The sequence below is a fragment of the Vulpes lagopus genome, chromosome 5 (assembly GCF_018345385.1).
Source record: "Vulpes lagopus strain Blue_001 chromosome 5, ASM1834538v1, whole genome shotgun sequence".
NCBI lineage: Eukaryota > Metazoa > Chordata > Mammalia > Carnivora > Canidae > Vulpes > Vulpes lagopus.
This window is the reverse complement of record NC_054828.1, coordinates 81,666,295-81,688,551: the sequence shown is the minus strand read 5'-3', so window position 1 is coordinate 81,688,551 and position 22,257 is coordinate 81,666,295. Positions and strand designations below refer to the sequence as shown.

General features: G+C 41.4%; 1 protein-coding gene across 2 annotated transcripts in view; it reads right to left on the bottom strand.

Annotated features, from left to right (window-relative positions):
• Positions 1-15,810, bottom strand: part of TRIM33 (tripartite motif containing 33) — a 121,087-nt gene extending 105,277 nt beyond the window's left edge. Inside the window, exon 1 of one of the 2 annotated variants that reach the window (XM_041755410.1) lies at positions 15,171-15,810. In XM_041755410.1, the coding sequence (XP_041611344.1) occupies positions 15,171-15,696 (526 nt within the window). In that variant the 5' untranslated portion in view covers positions 15,697-15,810. The remainder of the gene's footprint in view (positions 1-15,170) is intronic. The other variant, XM_041755411.1, reaches the window with a different exon arrangement.
• Positions 15,811-22,257: the final 6,447 nt, after the last annotated feature.

The window sequence follows — 22,257 nt, the reverse complement described above, 5'->3', positions numbered from 1 at the left end:
AATGATTCTAAGTTCCCTACTCTCATGTCTGCTTTATTCCCAATGAAAACCAGGTAGAAATCTTCTGAGTGACATTAGGGTTTTTTGTATAAGTATAATGTGAAGATTAATTTTTAAGTCATTCTCCCATTAACTGGAAAAGAAATCTGCAAATAATTTGGATATTAGCATTCTATCAATAAACTGAACACGGGATAACAAGTCAGATTGGTCTAAAATTATTATTTTAGTTATTTGTGATGTTAGAAGAAGAAAGCTGGACATTCTCATTCTTTCAAATCCACTGAGGACAAGAGGCCAAGCTGTACATAACACAACTCCTTCAAATCCAACTTGTAACCAACCCAAATTCAAAGGTGGGATGGGACCATCAGAAAACATAATAAATATGTTCAGCTTTGCAAGCAAAGATACCATATCAGGAATAGCATGTAGATACTTATGTAACAAAATAAAATAAATTTTTACGTTTTAATGCACAAAATTCAAAATATAATATAGAGATCTAATAAATTCAGCATTACTTAGTAAATAGTAAAGAAACCTTAATAAATAAAGTGTTTTGTAATACAGGTCTAAAGAATTACAAAATACTTTTTTTTAAAGTTAACATTTTGCTTACCTGGGAGGACGTAATTAACTTGCCAAAAGTAAAGGGGTTTCCTTGCCTGGCTAAGGAATAAAAACTCACAAACCTACCTTGATTTTATTTATTTTTAAGAAAGTCTGCCATGATAAGATATTCCATTTTAAATTTTCTGATTTATAAATAAAATCTTAAAAAAAAAAAAAGTGACGCCAGGGTGGCTCAGCAGTTGGGCATCTGTCTTTGGCTCAGGGCATGATCCTGAAGTCCCAAAATCGAGTCCCACATCGGGTTCCTTGCATGGAGCCTGCGCTCCTCCCTCTATGTCTCTGCCTCTCTCGCTCTGTCTCTCATTAATATATAAAATCTTTAAAAAACTACAATAAAATAAATAAATTTTCTGATTTCCCCATCCATTGTTTTTCCCATGAGTTGCGAAGGTCATGAGAAGTACTCAGTCTGCTTATGTACTTTTAGTCGAGCTACAGTAGAAACACTTTGCCATCTAATTGGAAATGAAACAACCCACACTCTACTGTGTCTTCAAAGTGTGACATTTGAAATCCACTTTTCTCATTTGTAATGATAGGTACACACTGGTAATTAAAATTTTTTTTGGTAAATGTCATGTTACAGTCACACATATGCCTAACAAGTTGTAACTGCATGATCACTGCAACTTGTAGCACACTTTTAAAAGAGAAGCACAATCAGTTCACACAGTCTTTGTCACAACTAATCATTTGCCACTGTAGCGTGAAACTAGTCAGAAATACATATAAACAAATGGACATAGGTGTGTTCCAAAAATTTTATTTATAAAACACAAATTTGAATTTTAAATAATTTTAACATGTCACAAAATATTCTTCTGAATTTTTTTCAACCATTTAAAAATCATTCCTGGTGGGGGCGGGGGGGGGGGCGGATCCCTGGGTGGCTCAGCGGTTTGGCACCTGCCTTTGGCTCAGGACGTGATCCTGGAGTCCCAGGATCGAGTTCCACACATCAGGCTCCCTGCATGGAGCCTGCTTCTCCCTCTGCCTGTGTCTCTGCCTCTCTCTCTCTCATGAATAAATAAAATCTTTAAAAAAATAAATAAAATAAAATAAAAAATAAAAATAATTCCTAGGGGCACTTGGGTGGCTCAGTCAGTTATGCATCTGCCTTCAGCTTGGGTCAGGATCCCAGGGTCCTGGAATCAAGACACATGTCAGACTCCCTGTTCAGTGGGGTATCTCCTTCTCCTTCTCCCTCTGCCACTCCCCTTGCTTGTGCTCTTGCTCTATCTCACTCTCTCTCAAATAAATAAATAAAATCTTTTTAAAAAAATCATTCTTAGCTCATGAGTCATATAAAACCAGGCAGCAGGCTAGATTTGGCCCATGAGCCATAGTTTGCCAACCCTTGGTCTAGAGTGAAATCCAACAATTAACAAGCACAGAACCCTCAATCAGAATTGTATTGCCTTACTCAAGAAGAAAAAGAACCAAGGATTATCCACTGTCTGAAGAAGACTCCAGGACAAAGAGATCAACATATCAAGGGAAAAAGTTAGAAAATAAAGTCAAGGTCTTTCAGAACGTTAGCTGACATAAGAAAACAAAGAGAAGGAACACCTAAGGAAAAAAGACAGGAGAGAGTGTGACCCCTTGAGTGTTAACATCCAAACAGTAATAGTTCCAGAAAGAATGGAGGGAGAGGAAATTAGGTATCCTTATAAAAAAAATATATTTAAAATTTAAAATCTTGTTACTATAAAGATTATAAGACTAACAGAAAAAGCACAAGAAACTTTTAAAAACAATTAAAGAGGGAAAAAAAATCAATAGAGGCACATCACTTTATTTTAATGAACAAGGATAAAAAGATATTAAAAGGTTCCAGAGGGGCACCTGGATGACTCCTTTGGTGGAGCATGCAACTAACTCTTGATCTCGGGGTTACCAGTTTAAGCCCCATATTGGGTATAGAGGTTACTTAAAAGTTTTTTTAAAAATTGTTTAATCTTAAAAGGTTCCAAGAAGAGGCAAATAAAGCAAAACCCAACTGGAGTCATACAAAGAAACAAAATCAGACCAGTATCAGCAACACTGATTTAAGACTGGAAAAGCAGTGTCTTCAAAGCTCTGAGAAAAAAAAATTTTAACCTAAAATTCCATATCCAGTCAAGCTACCCTTTAAGCAGTAGAACGAAATAAAGAGAACATCAAATATGCAAAGGCAGGGGAGGAGAGGGCACCTGGGTGGCTCTGTTGGTTTTGGCTCTGGCCAACTCAGGGTCCTGAGATCCAGCTCTACATCTCAGCAGGGAGTTGGCTTGAGATTCTCATTCTCCCTCTCTTTCTGCTCCTCCCCTCACACTCTATTTCAAATAAGTATATGGACAAATCTTTAGGGAAAAAAAAATGCGAAGGCTCAGGGCACCTGGACGGCTCGGTTGGTGGAAGATGCAACTCTTGATCTGGGGTTGTGGGTTCAAGCCTTATGTTGGGTACTAAGATTACTTAAAAATGAAAAAATGCAAAGGCTCGAAAGTTTTATTCTCAACTCTTTCTTAGGATGAAAACATAGGGGAATAAACAAACAGGGAAAACATAAGAGGCTAGGGTATGTGTAAAGTAATTGGAACCAAGATACTCTTCATAAAGTAGCTTGAAGGATTATACCCTTAGTTGGAAAGGTGTATATGCGGATCCCTGGGTGGCTCAGCAGTTGAGCGTCTGCTTTTCGCTCAAGGTGTGATCCAAATTCAAGGATAGAGTCCCACATCAGGCTTCCTGCATGGAGCCTGTTTATCCCTCTGCCTATGTCTCTGCCTCTCTGTGTCTCTCATGAATAAATAAAATCTTTAAAAAAAAAAAAAAAAAAAGGAAAGGTGTATATGCAAATAATAACAGTAAATTTTAAAAGAATAAATCTGACCAATAACATACAAATAAAATTGTCTGTCACTGCCTGGGTTCAAAGCAAGGAATTCTCTCCTGAGAATTTCCAAATACAGAGAAGCCTATAAAGTACACCCTAAATCAACATCTGTCAGTTCTAAGAAATGCTAAATTAAAAATTAACTTCAGTGATTTTGCATTGGTGGCACCTCACAGAAGCAAAAGCAAAATACTCTCTGGAGGCTGGTTCCCACAAACCAGATGTGGCAAGTTTCATAAAGAAAGCCCATAAAGGGGGATGCCTGGGTGGCTCAGCAGTTGAGCATCTGCCTTCAACTCAGGGCCTGATCTCAGGATCTGGGATTGAGTCCCACACTGGGCTCCCTGCAAGGAGCCTACTTCTCCCTCTGCTTGTGTCTCTGCCTCTCTCTCTCACTCTGTTTCTCACGAATAAACAAAAAGAAAAAAGAGGAAAGGAAAGGAAAGGAAAGGAAAAGGAAAAGGAAAAGGAAAAGGAAAAGGAAAAGGAAAAGGAAAAGGAAAAGGAAAAGGAAAAGGAAAAGGAAAAGGAAAAGGAAGCCAGCCCATAAAGAACATGCTCACAATCCCAAACTATAAATACTGGTAACACCCCTTACTATAATCAAGTAGGAAGAGCCAAGTAGTAGTAAAATAAGACCTCAAGACCTTCACATAATGTAATTACCCAATATAAATATGAAATCAAAATAATTTTGGGATGCCTTTCACTCAGGGTATGATCCCAGAGTCCCGGGATCAGAGTTCCACATTGCACTCCCTGCATGGAGCCTGCTTCTCCCTCTATGTCTCTGCCTGTGTCTCTCTCTCTCTGTCTCTCATGAATAAATAAAATCTTAAAAAAAAAAAAGTCAGAATACTTTTGGTATTTTAAAAATACAAACAAATGAAAAACAGCAGTAAACACTGCTAAATCTAATTTAAGGGAAACTATTTACAGTAAAACATGTATGTGTGTTGCGTGTGTGTGTGTGTGTGTGTGTGTGTGTAAAGCATATAGGAATAACTCAAAGAAGATGTGAAAAATCTCTCCAGGGGTCAGGGGGAATGTATATACTATTCAAAAACACAGAAAATTATAGCTAATTGAAAGGCAAATAATGTTTATGAATGGGCAGACACTGTATTATAAAGATAGCATTTTCTCCCTAATTAACCTGTACAGATGGTCCCTGACTTACAATGGTTCAACTACTTCTCAACTTTCCAATGGTGTGAAAGTGATATGAATTCAGAAAAAAACATATTCTGAATCTTGATCTTTTCCCAGGCGAATGATATGCAGTACCTATTTTCTCATGATGCTGGGAGCAGCAGTGAGCCACACCTCCCTATTAGCCACATGATTATGAGGGTAAACAACCAACACACTTAAAATCATTCTGTACCCATATAATCATTCTGATTTTTCACTTTCAGCACAGTATTCAGTAAATTACATGATCTATTCAACACTTTATTACAAATTAGGTTTTGTGTTAGATGATTTTGCCCAACTAAGACTAACATAAGTGTTCTGAACTCATTTAAGGTAGGCTAGGCAAAGTTGTAATGTACATGAAGCTGGGTGTATTAACACATTTGGATGTTTGCAATTTACAATGGGTTTATTGGGACATAATCCCATCAGCTATTAAGAAAGATCTGTATATTCAAAGGAATTCCAACCAAAATGCTAACAAATTTTTTAAGTGAACTTTCACAGGATTCTAAAATGTGTAACAGCAGGATGCCTATGGGTGGCTCAGTCAGTTAAGTATCCCACTCCTGGATTCAGCTCAGGTCATGGTCTTGCAGTCATGAAATCCAGCCCCACACTGGGCTCTGCACTCCATTCAGAATCTGCTTCAGATTCTTACTCCTTCTTCCTCCCCCTCTGCCCCTCCCTGCTTGCTCTGCGTCTCTCTCTAAATAAATAAATAGATAAATAAATAAATGTTTAAAGCTAGAAGTACAAAAAGTCAACATCAGTGAAGATCCTCTTCAAGGAACACCTGGGTGGCTCAGCGGTTGGTGTCTGCCTTTGGCTCAGGGCGTGATCCTGGAGTTCCAGGATCAAGACCCACATCAGGCTCCCCGCATGGAGCCCACTTCTCCTTCTGCCTGTGTCTCTGCCTTCTGTCTCTCTCATGAATAAATAAAATATATATTAAAAAAAAAGATCATCTTAAAGATGAACAAGGTATATGTGGAGAGTGAAATTATGTAAATGAACAACAAAATTTATTACTTATTATAAAGCTAAAGTAAGATGGAAAAAATGGGGGAAAAGTCAAGTGTATTCGTTATCTATTGCTGCATAACAAATCACCCTCAAACTTAGTGGCTCAAAACAACAATATGTTATCTCACAGTTTCTTCGAGTCAGGAATTTGGGAGTGACTTGGCAAGTAATTCTGGCTCAGTGCCCTCTAAAAAGGCTGCAGTGATATGTGAGCCAGAACTGTAGTCATCTGAAAACCTGACCATTCTAGAGAATCCACCTCCAAAGTGGCCCATTCACATGACTGGATATTGGCAAAAGGCCCAGTTTCTCTCCACTTGGGCTTCTGTATAGGATTGCTACAGCGGCAATCATTTTCATCTAGAACAAGGGATCCAAAGAGTAAAGAAAAAGCTGTGTGCCTTTAATGACCTAGCTTCAGAAGTCACTTTTAATTCTCCTGTATTTACTCTCTTAGTTTCCCAGACCAGTTCTGAGTCACTGTAGGGGACACTATAGAAGAGTGTAAATACCAGAGAGAGGAACACTGGGGCCATCTTGGAGGCTGGCTACCACACCAAGTCACAGTAGGCTTAGAATAAATGTTCAACTTACATAACCAACAAAGGATCAGTATGCAGAACTTATCAAAATTCTTGTAAATCAAAGTTTTTTAAAATGTGAGCAAGCAGGATGCCTGCGTGGCTCAGTGGTTGAGCATCTACCTTTGGCTCAGGGCATGATCCCGTGGTCCCAGGATCGAGTCCCACATTGGGCTCCCTGGATAGAGCCTACTTCTCCCTCTGCCTCTGTTCTCTGTGTTTCTCATGAATAAATAAATAAAATCTTAAAAACAAAATGTGAGCAAGCTAAAGAAAAATAGAAGATATACAAATAATTCATAAAAGCAGCAATATAAACTGCATATAATAAGCATTCAGAAAGTATTATTCATCAGTACCACATAATTCTTGCTATTTGCTTTAAATATTTTTCTAAAAATAATACATTTATGTTCATTCAATCCTTCTCTCCCCACCCCCATTTACCCCTGGGACCAATGTCCACTCTAGAAACTGGCTAGGGATAGAGGTTCAATTTGTGGCCACAGAAGAGACACACACTAATGTACCCAACACCATGAGCCCAAACTCTGAAGCTGGACTCAGAAAAGTGATGGTCTCAGTCAACGAGTCATAAATATGAAAAAATAAAAAATCAGTAGGCTTACAGTGAGCTATTTACGAAATGTCAACTTCAGTTATTCAGTATAAACATATGAATTTTGCTACCCTCTAGTATTCTATAACCTAACATTTTTCCCAACGACTACATCATTTCCTGATTACCCTTTTTTGGTCTCAGGATCCGTCTTATGCTATTTAATTACTGAGGACCTAACAGAGCTTTTCTTTAGATAGATGGGTTTTATCCATCAATATATATAACATTAGAAGTAAAAATTGAGAATTTTAAAATATTAATATTTCAATAGCTGATAATTCACTTTTATTAAAATTAAATGGTACATTAGTTTATTTAAAAATAAAACTGCATGCTTAAACAACATTTTTATGAGAAATAATTATATCTCCAAAAACAAAAAGGCTAAGAGTGGCGTTGTTTTTACACTTTTAAGCCTCTGTAATGTCTGGTTTAATTAATACATTCAGATTGCTGAATATATGCTTTTGCATTTAATCTGTTGTGACAGATTGTTTTGTTGAAGAATATGAAGAGAATAGCTATGTACTTTTAAAAAGGGAAGACTATTTTAATGGCCTTTCAAACAACAGTGTGGATATTCTTTGAATACAAAAATATAGAGTCAAGGCATCTGTCTGGCTCAGTTGGTAGAGCATGCGACTCAGTGTCATGAGCTTGAGCCCTGTGCTGGGCATGGAAATTACTCAAAATTTAAAAAATACATATATACATATACATACACACACACATACACACACAAACACAAAGTGTATTTCTTTCTTTCTTTTCTTTCTTCTTTCTTTCTTTCTTTCTTTCTTTCTTTTTCTTCTTTCTTTCTTTCTTTCTTTCTTTCCTTCCTTCCTTCCTTCTTTTTTAAGAGCGAGAGAAAGTGTTTGCAAGCAGGAAGATGGGGAGGGGCAGAAGAGAGAATCTTAAGCAAGCTCCATGCTGTACTCCAAGACATGGAGCTCGATCTCACCACCCTAAGATCATGACCTGAGCCAAAATCAAGAGTTGGATGCTTACCTGAGTGAGCCACCCAGGCTCTCCTGAAGTATATTTATTTCTTAAATGTCAGTAACATTGTGCAATTTCAAACCATAGTGATGAACATTTACTATTCCACTATAGTAATATAGTGAACTTCCACTATATTAAAATCTACTTGTTTGCTTTACACTTTGAATCTCTTTCCTATGCATAATTTTGTAACATGATGCTTTGGTCAACTGGTCATTTGGAAAATACTCGTTCACTGTGTAGATCTTCCAAATGTTGACATTTCGTTGCACACTATCAAAAAAAAAAAAATTGAAACTTTGATACACTACCCAACCTTATCAGAAAAGCCTACAAATATTGAGAAGCTTTCAAGCTCATGGTTGCACATACAAGTTTATTCAAAAATCCTAATTTTCATTTAAAAGCTCAATCTCTATCACTGGCAGCATATGTTGGTTATTTTCCTTGAATTGACAGGCTCAATTCACTCATTTTTGAGAAAATGGCTGCCAAAGCCACATGTCTGAAAACCATAGTTTGTCAATCATTTTTTTTTTTATTCCCAATCAGTTTCAAGTAAAAATTAGTTTCCATGAAAATAAAGAAGCTTATTTAGCTTGGAATTCAAAGGACTGCACAAGTACTTTTCTTCTTATGCTTCAGTCTGCAGCAGAAACATTTAATACACATTTCCCATTTCATCACACAGAATTCTCAAAAAAAATCAAGATTTAATAAAATAATGTCCTAATGCTTCATCAAAAACAAAATGAAACTAGCATGTTTTTTGCTGCTGTTTGTTTTTACTCTAAGTGTATTGTGGTAAAAATATAATGACTGTTTTTTTTTTAAGATTTTATTTATTTATTCATGTGAGACAGAGAGAGAGAGAGAGAGGCAGACACACAAACAGAGGGAGAGGCAGGCTCCATGCAGGGAGCTTGATGTGGGACTTGATCCCGGGACTCCAGGATCCTGGGACTCCAGGATCCCACCCTGGGCCAAAGGCAGTCACTAAACCGCTAAGCCACCCAGGGATCCCCAATACAATGACTCTTAATATGGTTTGGAAGCACTATCTTAATCCTTGCTAAGATGCCAGCAGTTTCACACATCACTGCTTTTGCATCACTAATATAAATACCAAAACAGTGAGTAAGGCAAATAATAAGTATTATTATGAAAAGTTTTAACTTTGCCAGTGTCTGAAGGGGAATCTGAGACAATCTCCTCAAAATTCTAAGGACCAACTTTGAGAATCACTACTTTAAGGTATTCTCAGTTAGGGTCTGCTAAGAATATAGATAATGAAATAAACAGATCCTTCTAAAATTTTCGGTGTTACAGATAGTAGGCCATGTAAAAACTTAGGTCTTACAACATTACAACATTACAGTACAACTCAGAGTTCATGAGTTTTTACTTTATAAATTTTAAGTAGCTGGAGAGATTGGAATGCAAATGATTTTGTCAAGCGTGCTGTACATCACTAGATACCAGAAAAGTCTAGAAAAACACCAACAATTTAGGTTCCTTTGTCTTCTGTTTACTGAATAGAAGTAGTCATTAAAAAAATGGGGGACAACTGGAAAATAACAGAAATAATAGTTTTGGGGGTCTTACCATGTGCCAGCACTATTATGAAGCACTTTACAATGTATTAACTCATTGAATCCTCACAATAACACTATGAAGTAGGTTTAATTATTACCCTTGATTTACAGATGTTAAGAAACTTATTCATAGACATTCTAGTAAGTAGTAAATGATGGAGCTCAAAAATGAATTCGGGTACTCTGAATCTTGAATTGTGTGCACTTAAACAACCACAGAGCATTTAACCAACCACAAAAGTATTTCAGTTTTCTCTGACACATCTTTAATGACTGCTTGCTGATGACTATATTATCATTCAAAAACTCAAGCTTGTTTATGTAAATAGGGCATTAGAGAAAGTAGGGCCTAAAAAAATCTTAAACAGATAAGCCACAGAACTAGCAACCTGCCATGGGGGGGTGGGGGGGGACACAAGAATTTCCAAAGGCTCAAACAGAAGACTCCCCTGAGTGGCTCATAATACTCAGTGATAAAACACAGAACCACTGTGAGAAGATGCTCTTCACACTACACCCAGAGGTATCCCTCTTCCACTTACCATATTAAGGTTGCCATTTCAGACTTTTCACAGTAAGTTGAAGATACAGAAATATAATCATTTTTTCACGTTGATTCTTCCATCATTTCCCACAAATAAGATTAAAATTACGCAGATAAAAAAGTTGGTATAGAAGACAATACAATCATAGAATTTTACAGAATAGGAACTTAAACTGTTCCTACTGCAGAAGATGGTAAGAGGCTGTTTAGTGCCTTAACCAAGGTTACACAGCTAATTAACAGCAGAACACAATGCAAGTTACTCTCAATCCAGTTCTTCATACATATCATGCTATCTTGGATATGCCCTACTAGACGTCTCACCCCCTTCTAGAATTCATTTGAGAGTTTGTTCAGATGCATCAATACAAATTTGTATTTCTATTGATACATTACAGATCTATATAACACCCACTACTGACATCAAACCCAACCTGAAATAGAATTTTTTAAAAATGGGCAGCCCAGGTGGCTCAGCGGTTTTGCACCACCTTCAGCCCAGGGCCTGATCCTGGAGACCCTGGATCAAGTCCCACGTCAGGATCTCTGCATGGAGCCTGCTTCTCCCTCTGCCTGTATCTCTGCCTCTCTCTCTCTCTCTCTGTCTCTCATGAATAAATAAATAAATAAAATCTTTTAAAAAAAAAAAAGAATTTTCTAAAAATGATGAAGCACTTTTAAAAGCTTACTGTTAAGACTCAACAAGTATTAACTAATTTATCTATTTGGTTTTCCAAACACTTCAACAGTAAATAGATCAGCCATTATGGTCAAATATCTAAATTCATGTTTCTTAAAAGTAGATACCAGAAACGCACTTACTAAAAATGAGATACCTAGGGGTGCCTGGGTGGCTCAGTCTGTTAAGCATCTGACTCTTGATTTCAGCTCAGGTCATGATATTAAGCCCTGCATTGGGCACTGGACTCCTCACGGACTCTACTGGAGATTCTCTCTCTCTCTCTCTCTCTCTCTCTCTCTCTCTCCCCCCCCCCTCCCCCGTCCCTCCCCATACTCGAATGGACACTCTCTAAAATAAATGAATAGGGATGCCTGGGGAGCTCAGCAGTTGAGCATTTGCTTTTGGCTCAGGATGTGATCCCAGAGTTCTGGGAACGAGTCCCACCTGCATGAGCCTGCTTCTCCCTCTGCCTATGTCTCTGCCTCTCTGTGTCTCTCATGAATAAATAAATAAAATCTTAAAATAAAATAAAATAAAATAAAATAAAATAAAATAAAATAAAATAAACAAATAAATACTTAAAAATAAATTCCTAGTATCATCCCTAAATCAACTGGGTGTCTGAAACTCTCAAAATGGCATTTTATAAAGTTCTCCCAGTGATTCTTATTCATTCAAAAGATATTTATTGAACAATCACTCTACAATATCCTAGTGAGAAACAGAAAAGCGAGTACAAAAGCATTTTATATATTAGCTGTGCTAAGAAGAAAAAAAGATAAGGGAGTGACCAACCTGAAGGACTACTTTAAAAAGAGCAGACACAGGATTTTTAGGTGATGAAAATACTCTGTGTCATATTATAGTGATGGATTCATGTCATTATATATTTGTCTAAACCGACGGAATGTACAAACACTAAGAATGAACACTAATGCAAACTATGGACTTTGGGTGATTATGATAGGCAAATGTAGGTCCATCAATTGTGACAAATGTACTACTCTGGTGGAAGATACTGATAACATGGGGAAGCCGTGCAGGTGTGGGGGCTGGGAACGAATAGGAAATCCCTATATCTTCCTCTTAATCTTGCTATAAGCCTGAAACTACTCTAAAAATAAAGACTTCAAAAAAATTTAAAAAGGGGAGTCAGATAAGGCCTTTCTGAGGAGGCACCATCTGAAGTGAGGAACTCTTCACTCAAGAAAAGTGGTACTTAAACTTAGTGTGCATCAAAATCACCTGGACTTGTTAAAACGGATGGCTGGTCAGAAGGTCTGGAGTGGGGCCCAAGAATTTGCATTCCTAACAAGATCGCAGATGATGTTCATGCTTGCTGCTGGTCCAGAAACCACACTTTGGAGAACCACTGATCTAAAAGGATCAGCTAAAAAATGTGGATAACTTTGGTGTGTTACAAGAACAGAAAAAAAGGCCAGTTAGCAGAAAGGGTAAAATGCACCCGTCACTGTTTGAAAAACACTTAACATGTTGACTTGTTATGGCTCTCTAGACCAGAGAAGAAACCAGTGTTCAATAATACCTTACATTTGCAAGCATTTCACAGTATTTTCACATTTATTATTTCATCTGACTTAATAAGATGTAAGTGAAGGATTAGCTACGTTTTGGAGATAAGGAAACTGAAGGACAGAAACATTATAAACCACCTTTACAGAAAACAATTAAGTGGCAGAACTATGTCCCCTGACCCCAAACCCAGTGTTCCTTCTATAACTTTTTTTTTTTTAAGATTATATTTATTTATTCATAAGAGACACACAGAGAGAGAGAAGCAGAGACACAGGCAGAAGGAGAAGCAAGCTCCATGTCAGGAGCCTGATACGGGAGTCGATCCTGGGACTCCAGGATCACATCCTGGGCAGAAGGCAGGCGCTACACTGAGCCACCCAGGGATCCCCTAGAACTCTTTTTTAAAGAGCAAAGCAAAGGATACATAGAGGAGTTAATACTAATACATTATTTTCTAAACTCCCTGTCTAAAACTATGATGGCTTCCAGGCTTGATTTGTTTTAGCTACTAGTTAGAAAGCAACATTACCTTAAAATGACAATGCTTAGTCCCATCTACTTTTCACTCCTAGCTCAAAAACAAAGGATGGAGAATGAAGAGGGAATTCACAGACTATTACTCTCTCTCTCTCTCTCCTGCATAAATAAGAGAGCCAATTTCATAACCTCAGTCTTCCAGCCACATCAGTCAAACACAATTCTCATCTTGTGTTCCATCTACATCTCTCATCTAATCCAGGTTCCCAAAAGAACACTGAATCCCACACATCTCCCTATACTCATGAGGCCGTGAGCAGTTAGTTATACACACCCATTATCCACCCTCCATACACCCATTATCACTTAGTATCTTCACTATCAAATCCTTATTCTTAATGTAACATTCTTACCTGTATGTCTCAATAATACTTCAAACACAAAACATCCATAACTGAAATCATTATCCTCCTTTCACCACAAACACATACACACCTGCTTCTGTTCCTGAATTATGTGTATTAAAAGCACTGCTACCCACCTAACAAGAAACCTGGAACTCATCCTAGACACATCCTAGTCTCCCCCACACCAATCTCAACACCTCCCAACTTCATTCCCATGGCTACTTAATATTATTTACTACTATTAATTAAATAGCTGCCATTTCATTACTAACCACCATGTACTAGTTACCCTATGTACACACTTCATTCTATCATAACCCTATAACCACATGAGGTAGGTAATTCTGTCTTTTCCAAACTGAAAAAATTAAGGCTAAAAAAAAATTAATCTATCCAAATCATACGTGGGAAGTAAAAAGTAGACACCCTCACAAAGTCCATCCCTTTCCCCATATCAAAATGCTTCCTTAACATGTTATTAGTGCTTTATTAATTCCAAATGCTCATTTCTCTATAAACTGTCAAGATTCCCGTCCTCCAGCCCTGCCTCCCCTTCCTCTTCGATATGTGATCTTTTTGGATAACAAAAGTGATTCTTTTATCCTCTTGATAAAAAAGCCCTTGGGGTGCCTGGGTGGCTCAGTGGTTAAGCCCCTGCCTTTGGCTCAGATCTTGATCCTGGGGTCCTGGGATGGAAGTCCTGCATCAGGCTCCCTAAAGGGAGCCTGTTCCTCTCTGTCTCTCATGAATAAATAAAAATCTTAAAAAAAAAAAAAAAAAAAAAAAGGCCTTCATGGACACCTTGTCTACACTGTACAAGACATACTTTACAGGATGAATCCCAAACCCTTTAGTACAGGTCAGGAATCCTTTACTTGAAGTTCCAAATTTCAAGAGCTTTGAAATGTGAAAGTTTTTCATGAATCTACAACAAAACCCTCCCTGAATTTTAAGTTATTAATGTCTATTCCATCAATGGGATACTTGTATGTTTCACTGCAGAAACATGAATGTGTTTTATAATGACTAGTTAACCTTTAGCTCCAGAGATGTGTAAAGTACCCAGTACCCTGAAAACTCCCAATCCAGTGAACTCACCCTTCAAGAAACCTGCTCAATGGTTTCCTTTTCAATAAAGTTCCCCTGACCTCCTGATTTGTCACAACCACTGTACCAAGTACCCACCACCACTGCTGTTGGCAGGATATGTGTTTCACCTATAGGACTATGAACGAGCCCTTCACTCACTATTTTATTCAATCCTAATACACTGTCTGGATCAGTAGGGGCTCATTAATTTACAATGAAACCCAGCTGTCTTTAACTCCCAATTCCCTTCAAAGCTCATCTCTCCTTCACCCCTGAACCTGAGGATATTTCCCAAAACATGCAGGCCCTTCAAAGCTCTTCCGATTCCAGAGTTCTCCTTCCCAATGTCATCCTAAAACTACTTTCCATCAGACGGCTTCTCTCAGCCCCAAACTCTCCAATACCCTTTATCCGCCCCTATTCAGTCGCTAGTCCTTCTGTCCCCCTAGCCTCGAACGTGTCAAGTCCTTCCTTCCACGGCAAGTCATCCTCACAGCCCTTACTGCTTACCTACTCCCTTCTCAGTGCCTCTCCCGCTACAGGCCTCTCCTCCCTCAACACTCCTGCAAAGCGGTTCCCAGCCCCTCTCCTGCCTCCGTCCGAGTCCAGCAGCTCCGAACCTGCGCTCGGCCGGGAGTCCACGCCTTCTCCGCCAGGATCCGCGCACCCAAACCTCCCCTGCGGCCCGGGTCCCCTCCCCCCGCCTCCAGCCGCCGGCACCCCTCCCTTCACCCTCCCCTTATCTCTGGCGGCCCACCTTCTTTGGAAGGCGTCCCGGGGCCGTGTCTTTCACCTCTCGGACCCCTCGGGTTCGCTCCGGTCCGAGGAGCCCCGGGCCCGAGCAGCTCCGACCCCAGACCCTCCTCGGCCCAGACCTCGGGCAGGGCCTGCCGCTCACCTTGCTGGATGTCGCCGTTGCTGCCCCCCGGGATGGGCACGCTGAGCTGGCGCTCCGGCTCGGGCAGGCAGCGCAGGCAGAAGGAGTGAAGGCAGGGCAGCAGCTTGGGCTCCGCCTCACGCCGGCTCTGCAAGCTCTGCTGACACACGGCGCAGGTGTCCAGGAGCGAGGCTGGCGGTCCAGGAGGCGGCCCCGCCGACGGACCCGGAACGGGAGCCGAGGCTGGAGCTGGGCCCGGCGTCGCTACCGCCCCCCCGGGAACTCCAGGGCCCACTGAGGCCGCAGGGGCTGAGGCAGCCGGGGCCGAGCCGGAGGAGGCCGCGGACACCCCCCCGTCGTCGGGCCCGGCCGCGCCGCTCTCCGCGCCCGCCCTGCCGCCTTCCTCCTCCTCCTCCTCTACCAGCACCGCGGCGAGAGGCGGCTCCGCCTCCTGCGCCGCGGGCCCGGCGGCCCCGGCAGTTACCGGCGCGCTACCGCTGCCCCCGCCGCCGCTCTCAGCCTCGCCGCCGCCTTTGTTTTCCGCCATGTTTTCCTCTTTGAACCCGCCGGACCGCCCCGCGCCGCCCGCCGCCCGCGCCGCCGCCGCCGCCGCCGCCGCCCCCAGCCCCAGCCGCAGCCGCAGCGAGAGCGGCAGCCGAGAGCGAGCAGGCAGCCGAACGAACGAGAGCGCGCGCGCACGCGGCGCCCCCGCCCTCGCGTCGCGCGGCTGAAGGAGAGCGGGCGCGGCGCGCGCACGTACGCACGGGCGTCCTCCCGAGGGAGGCGGGAACTCGCGGCGCGGGCGGGGAGTCGGCCCCGCCCCCCTCTCCGACCTCCGGCACCGGCGTGCTGCGTGCGCGCGGCAGCCCTGCTGCTCGCGGGAGTCTTTAGAGCCAGCGGCCGCGGACGCCGAGCAGCGCTTAGTCGGCGGCAGTGGTTATGAACTCGGACGCAGCGGTGGTGCGGGGCGAAAAGCGGGAAAGGGTAGGAGGCGGGGAGGCCCGGACCGCTCGAGCCGGCGACTCCCGAGGGGCGCCGTCCCCGGGGGCGGGCGCGTCTCGGCGCGAACCTCGCTCGTCGCACGGTCGGACGCCGCAGCCCGCCGGCTCCGAGGCGCGCGCCGCCTGGGGCCCCGTGCCTGTGCCGGCTGCGTTCCTTTGGGTGGTCGTGCCGTGGGGGAGTCGTGAAGAGGGGCCTTCCTCTGGAGGCCCGCCAGCAGAAAGAGGCTGAAAAGATCCCGTGAGGAAGAAACTCTTTAACAGCTATTTTTAGCTTCTTGAGGTGATTGATTCTCAGACGTTGCTACGTATCACAAAACCTACTGAGGAGCTTTTTCTTTAAGATTTTACTTATTCTTGAGACGCACAGAGAGAGAGGCAGAGACACGGGCAGGGGGAGAAGCAGGCTTCCCCCAAGGAGCCCCATGCGGGACTGGATCCTGGACCCCAGGATCACGCCCTGAGCCACCCAGGCGTCCCCTGAGGAGCTTGTTCAAAGCAGAGATGCCAGGGCCACACCCCAGACCTGCAATCAGGAAGTGAGGGTTGTGGGGGAGGGCTGATGGATGTTGAAAAGTCGCTTCGGCGGATTCCGTGGTGCATCGGTATCATGTCCTGAGAGTCTCACTTAAGTGTCTTGGGAGAGGGGGGGTTCCAAATGCCCTAGTAATATCGGCAATAGGCGCTTTCAGAAAGGTTTGTCTTTATTTGAAAACAAGTACTGGGGAGGTTTATGTGGAGCAGCGGCTGTTTTAATGTTGGGATCATGAAGTGCTTTCGCCTTCTGACAGTGTTCCCAAGGAACTGTTAACTCTTTGAGCTCGTACAAGTCCTTAAAGTAAGCCACCTCGAAACATTTTTTTATCTCTTGGCTCAAAAATACCGACCTCTTAACTATGTATTGGGGAGTGTTTTTAGAGATTACAGAAGAAAGCAAAGGAGATCTGTGCCTTCAAGGAACTTGCAGTCTAACGGAGACTGACGGTAAATTGACAGTAAATTTATGCCAGGGAGTGATAAATACTATGAAGACCAAATAAGAGTAAAAGAAATAAGAGATGACTGAGGAAAGCCTCCGCTGATAGATGAACAATACTTGTGGGTTCTTGCAGAAGAGTGTACCAGGCAGAGGAACAAACAGTAAGTACAAATGATCTGAGGCAGACAGGGATTCTTGGCTTGTTAGAGGAACAGGGAGGAGTCAGTGGGCCTTGAGTGGTTTGAACAAGGGAGACAGTAGTAGAACATGAGATAAGAAAATTAAGGGGGCCAGGTCATAGACAGAAATGATCCTCAATTTTTTAAACTTCTGTGCCCTTGAGAACAACTTTGACAAATTATTTTCTCAAACCTCTGTAAGCAGTTGACTCTGAAATATTTCCTCATGCATGTTAGTTGCAAAGAGTGCAGTTACTGACATTTTGGAACAGTGACATTTTAAAATTGTTAAATTACTTTTAAATCTACCCAATGGAAAAGTAAACACTAAAGTGGTTTAACAAACACCGCCATGCAGTTTAAGCACCAACATCCATCAAAAAATATATCTTGGGGGCGCCTGGGTGGCGTGTCCACTAGCTTCCATCACTTGACTTTGGTTCAGGTCATGAATTCAAGGGTTGAGATCCAGCCTCAGGCTGGGCCCAGGGCTCAGTGGGGAGTCCGCTTGAGATTCTTTCTCTCCCTCTGTCCTTCCCCCTGCCAACTCACGTGCTCTCTAAATTTTTTTTTTTTTATGTATTTTGTTAAACATGGAAAAAAATAAGTTGTTACTGGGAATGTCTTAATGAGATGGCTGATAGTTTTATTTTTCAATTAGTTCATGTAAATCTGGATGTGTATAACATTCCTATGAAGAGACAGGGTCTGGTGTCAATTCCATTTTTCATTTTTATAGATGTATTTTAAATATGCATTAAAAATGTGTCTGTGTACATATTTATTTATATATATATGTGTGTGACTAATTCTCTTAAAACTATTCTTAACTTGGGGCACCTGGCTCAGTTGGTTAAGCATCTGCCTTGGGCTCAGGTCATGATCCCAAGGTCCTGGGATTGAGCCACATGTCAGGCTCCTTGCTCAGCTGGGAGCCTGCTTCTCCCTATCCCTTTGCCCCCAACTTCTGCTTGTTCTCTCTATGCTTTCTCTCAAATAAAGTCTTAAAACAACAAAAAAAAAAATCTATCCTTAACTTGTACCCATTGGAAAAATTTCCTCTGCTGGAGCATCCAAGGACTACTCCTAACCTAGTTTTAAGATGCTGAGTGGGATGGGAAGGCTTGGATGAGTTTTGAGCAAAGACTCAAAGTAGTGAAGAGTCACTATGACTGCTTCCTACAGGGATCACATGTCGGGGTTCAGAGCAGAAGAAAGACCAGTTAGGCTGTTACTAGAATAATAGTCAAAGAATACTGGGTGTTTGGACCCCCATGGTATATGTGCAAATGGGGAAAAATACTGAATATATATAATAAAGAGCAAATAAAGAATTTTCTCCAAATTCACTTTAAATAAATAATGGGGCTGAATCTCTCAACCAAAAGTTTTGCTTCCTTGAATTTTTTTCTTAACCGTTTGATGCCTATCACTTGCCTTTATTTATTAAGAGCTAGTATAAAAGTGTTTTTGAAAACTACATAATTTTCTAGAAATTACCCTTTGTGAAATTTACTGTGTGCTCTGAAATGGCAATCCCTAGAATTAAACTGTCACACAATATTTGGGGACATTTAAATATGCCCAGGTACATCTTGAGACACCTGGCTGGCTCAGCGTGTGATTCTTGATCTTGGGGTTGTGAGTTCAAGCCCCAAGTTGGGTGTAGAGCTTATTTTAAAAATCAATAAACCGAGATGCCTGGGTGGCTCAGTGGTTGAGCATCTGCCTTCAGCTTAGGGTGTGATCCCAGAGTCCCAGGATCAAGTCCCACATCGGGCTCCTTACAAGGAGCCTGCTTCTCCCTCTGCCTGTGTCTCTGCCACTCTGTCTCTCATGAATAAATAAAGTCTTTAAATAAATAAACCAGCAGACAGACACCCGGGTATGTCCTTGAGCTCAGAAGTCTTAGGGGAAAAACTGAAATCATTCATGAGGCTGAGAAACCATATACACAAACTTGTCAGATGAAGAATGCATAGCATAGAGGCTGAATATATACCCTGGAGGCAAAATGCCTGATTTGAAGCCTGATTCCTCCACCTACTAGCTGTATGATAACTTAGTTAACTTACCTTAGTTTCCTCAATTGTAAAAAGGTGTTTGATCCTAGTAGGTTGGACAACCTTAAGGTTGTTGGACAAACACTTGTAGAGTACTTACAGTACCTGGCACATTACAGTAAACCTAAAATGAATGTAAAAGTAGACCCAGAGTTCCCTAAAGGGACTGAACTGGAGGGAGAAACAGGTACCTCAGAGAAAAATCTCAAAAAGAGAAATTATGCTATGTGCTAAACTGATCAGTGGATATAAGTAGAGGTTGTGTCCAGCTATTCCCCTGGCCAAGGCTACTTTTTACTTCTGACCCTCTTGCGCGAGCATTATGAGAAAAACAATTCTGAAATAAAGGAGAGCTATCTGTAGGTGCCTGGCAGCCCTGCCATACAGAAAACCTCCCCTGAAATTCTTGGTAACCAGAAGCGGAAGGAACTTTCCAGTTGTCCAGAAAAAAGGAAGAGTGCTAGAAGTGAATGATGTTAGATAGGTGAACGATGGGGATCCCTGGGTGGCTCAGTGGTTTAGCGCCTGCCTTTGTCCTAGGCGCGATCCTGGAGTCCCATGGAGCCTGCTTCTCCCTCTGCCTGTGTCTCTGCCTCTCTCTCTCTCTCTCTCTCTCTCTCTCTCTCTCTCTCTCTCTCGTGAATAAATAAATAAACAAATAAATCTCAAAAAAAAAAAAAAAAGATAGGTGAATGATGGTGAGAGCATAATCCATTGGCTGGGAACAGGAGGTTTATGATAAGACAGCAGCCCAAGAGGAGCATGAAGACTTATAAGGGCAGGTTCTACAGCTCTGGGGCAGAGCAAACATGGTCAACAGAAGGAGCAGAAGAGTGCCTGGGCGCCAGCAGAGGAATACTGAACTGTCCTTGAGATTTGGGGCATTTCTTGAATGTCATACTTATTCTCATGAGTGAGCAAAGCCAACAAGTCTTGAAGGTGGAATTTTGTGATTTAAAGTTCACTTCTCAACATAGATTCATAGGCACATGCACCTTGGGCTTAGTGGGATGTCCAGCTTCAGAGTAGGAACCTTCCTAACACAATTGTTGAAAGAGGAAATAAAAAGGGGTGATATTGAGAAGAATAAGATTTTTAATCCAGAAGTGAGTCCAGTGCCACACTGAGGAAAAGGAAGACCAGCACAATAATCCTCATGGTTTATTTGTGTAGAAGACCAGTAGGGCCCCTGGATTCACTGACACCAACAGAACAAAGGATCACCTGAGGAGAAGTATAGAGTATCCCAAAGTAGGACATACCTGAAACAAAAATAATTGGCTAACATTAAGAAGGCCAAAAGGGCAGACTTGACAGCTTATCTCAAAAAAGCTATTAATGAGTATTAAATAGTTGGCCACTGCCTTATTTCTTACAAAACAAATGTTGGGATGCCTGGGTGGCTCAGCGGTAGAGCGACTGCCTTTGGCTCAGGGTGTGATCCTGGGTCCAGGGATCGAATCCTACATCGGGCTCCCTGCATGGAGCCTGCTTCTCTGTCTATGTCTCTGCCTCTCTCTGTGTCTCTCATGAATAAATAAAATAAAATCATAAAATCTTTTTTTAAAAAAATGTCTTAACTTCTTTTAAGAGTACATACTTAAATTGATCTCATGCAGGGACACCTGGCTGGCTCAGTCTATAGAGCATGTAACTCTTGATCTTGGGTTCCTGAGTTCAAGCCCCATGTTGGGGGTAGAGCTTACAAAAAAATTGACTTCATACAGTAGAATTCTGATCTTGAATGGCTAACAATATTTTTGTTGGACAGTTCTGATTTAAATAAAACTGGCTTACGGTTAAATTAATACAATCAGCTTTTTAAATTTTGGTAGCAATTCAAGTCAGCAAGTGCTAGCACTATTTTCCCTTCTAAAGATATAATTAGACTTGATTAGTAATATGTTCAACTTTTTACAAAGATGGTGAATTCCATCTCAAACCTTATAGGAGATTGCTTTTTTAGATTTACATAGCTGGTTATATTAATATATTTAAATGCTGAGGAAATATCTTCACTGCCTCCTAGAACTGAGCAAGACTCATCTGTCTTTCAATCAGTGTTCATTAGGCTGTTTAAGAGCTGAAGATAAGGTAGTAATGTCTCGTTTATCTTTTTTTTTTTTTTAATTTATTTATTTATTCCTGAGAGACACAGAGAGAAACAGAGACATAGACAGGAGAAGTAGGCTCCTCACAGGGAGTCCGATGTGGGACTTGATCCCTTTACCAGGATCACAACCCAAGCCAAAAGCAGACGCTCAACCACTGAACCATCCAGGTGTCCCCAGTTTATCTTTTCAGTCTTAACTATGCAAATTAAAATTCCCTGTATCTAAAATGTTGCCTTTTACTTAATGAAAGGCACTTTAGTGTGATTTATGTATAATTTCAGAGAATATTTAACACTTCTCACATTTTATAAATAATCTATAAGATCACATGCTTTTAAAAATCAGCATGACAGATCTAATAGCAAGTTACACTTTGCTTTTAAATCCTTTATTATCTAAGTAAGACTAAGTTATAATTCAGGATTCTTTTGGAATGCCTGGCTGGCTGAGTTGGTGGAGCATGTGACTCGATCTCAGGCTGTGAGTTTGAGCCCCACGTTGGGTGTAGAAATTACTTAAAAGAAAAAAAAAATGTTTAAAGCTATCTTTAAATAGCTATTCACAGGGATGCCTGGGTGGTTTGGTGGTTGAGCCTTTGGTTCAGGGCATGATCCTGGAACCTGGGGTCAAGTCCCTCATTGGCTCCCTGCGGGGAGTCTGCTTCTCCCTCTGCCTATGTCTCTGCTTCTCTGTGTGTGTCTCTCATAAATAAACAAATCTTTAAAAAAATAAACAGCTATTCACAAACATAAAATTGTAGAACTCCTATGTATAC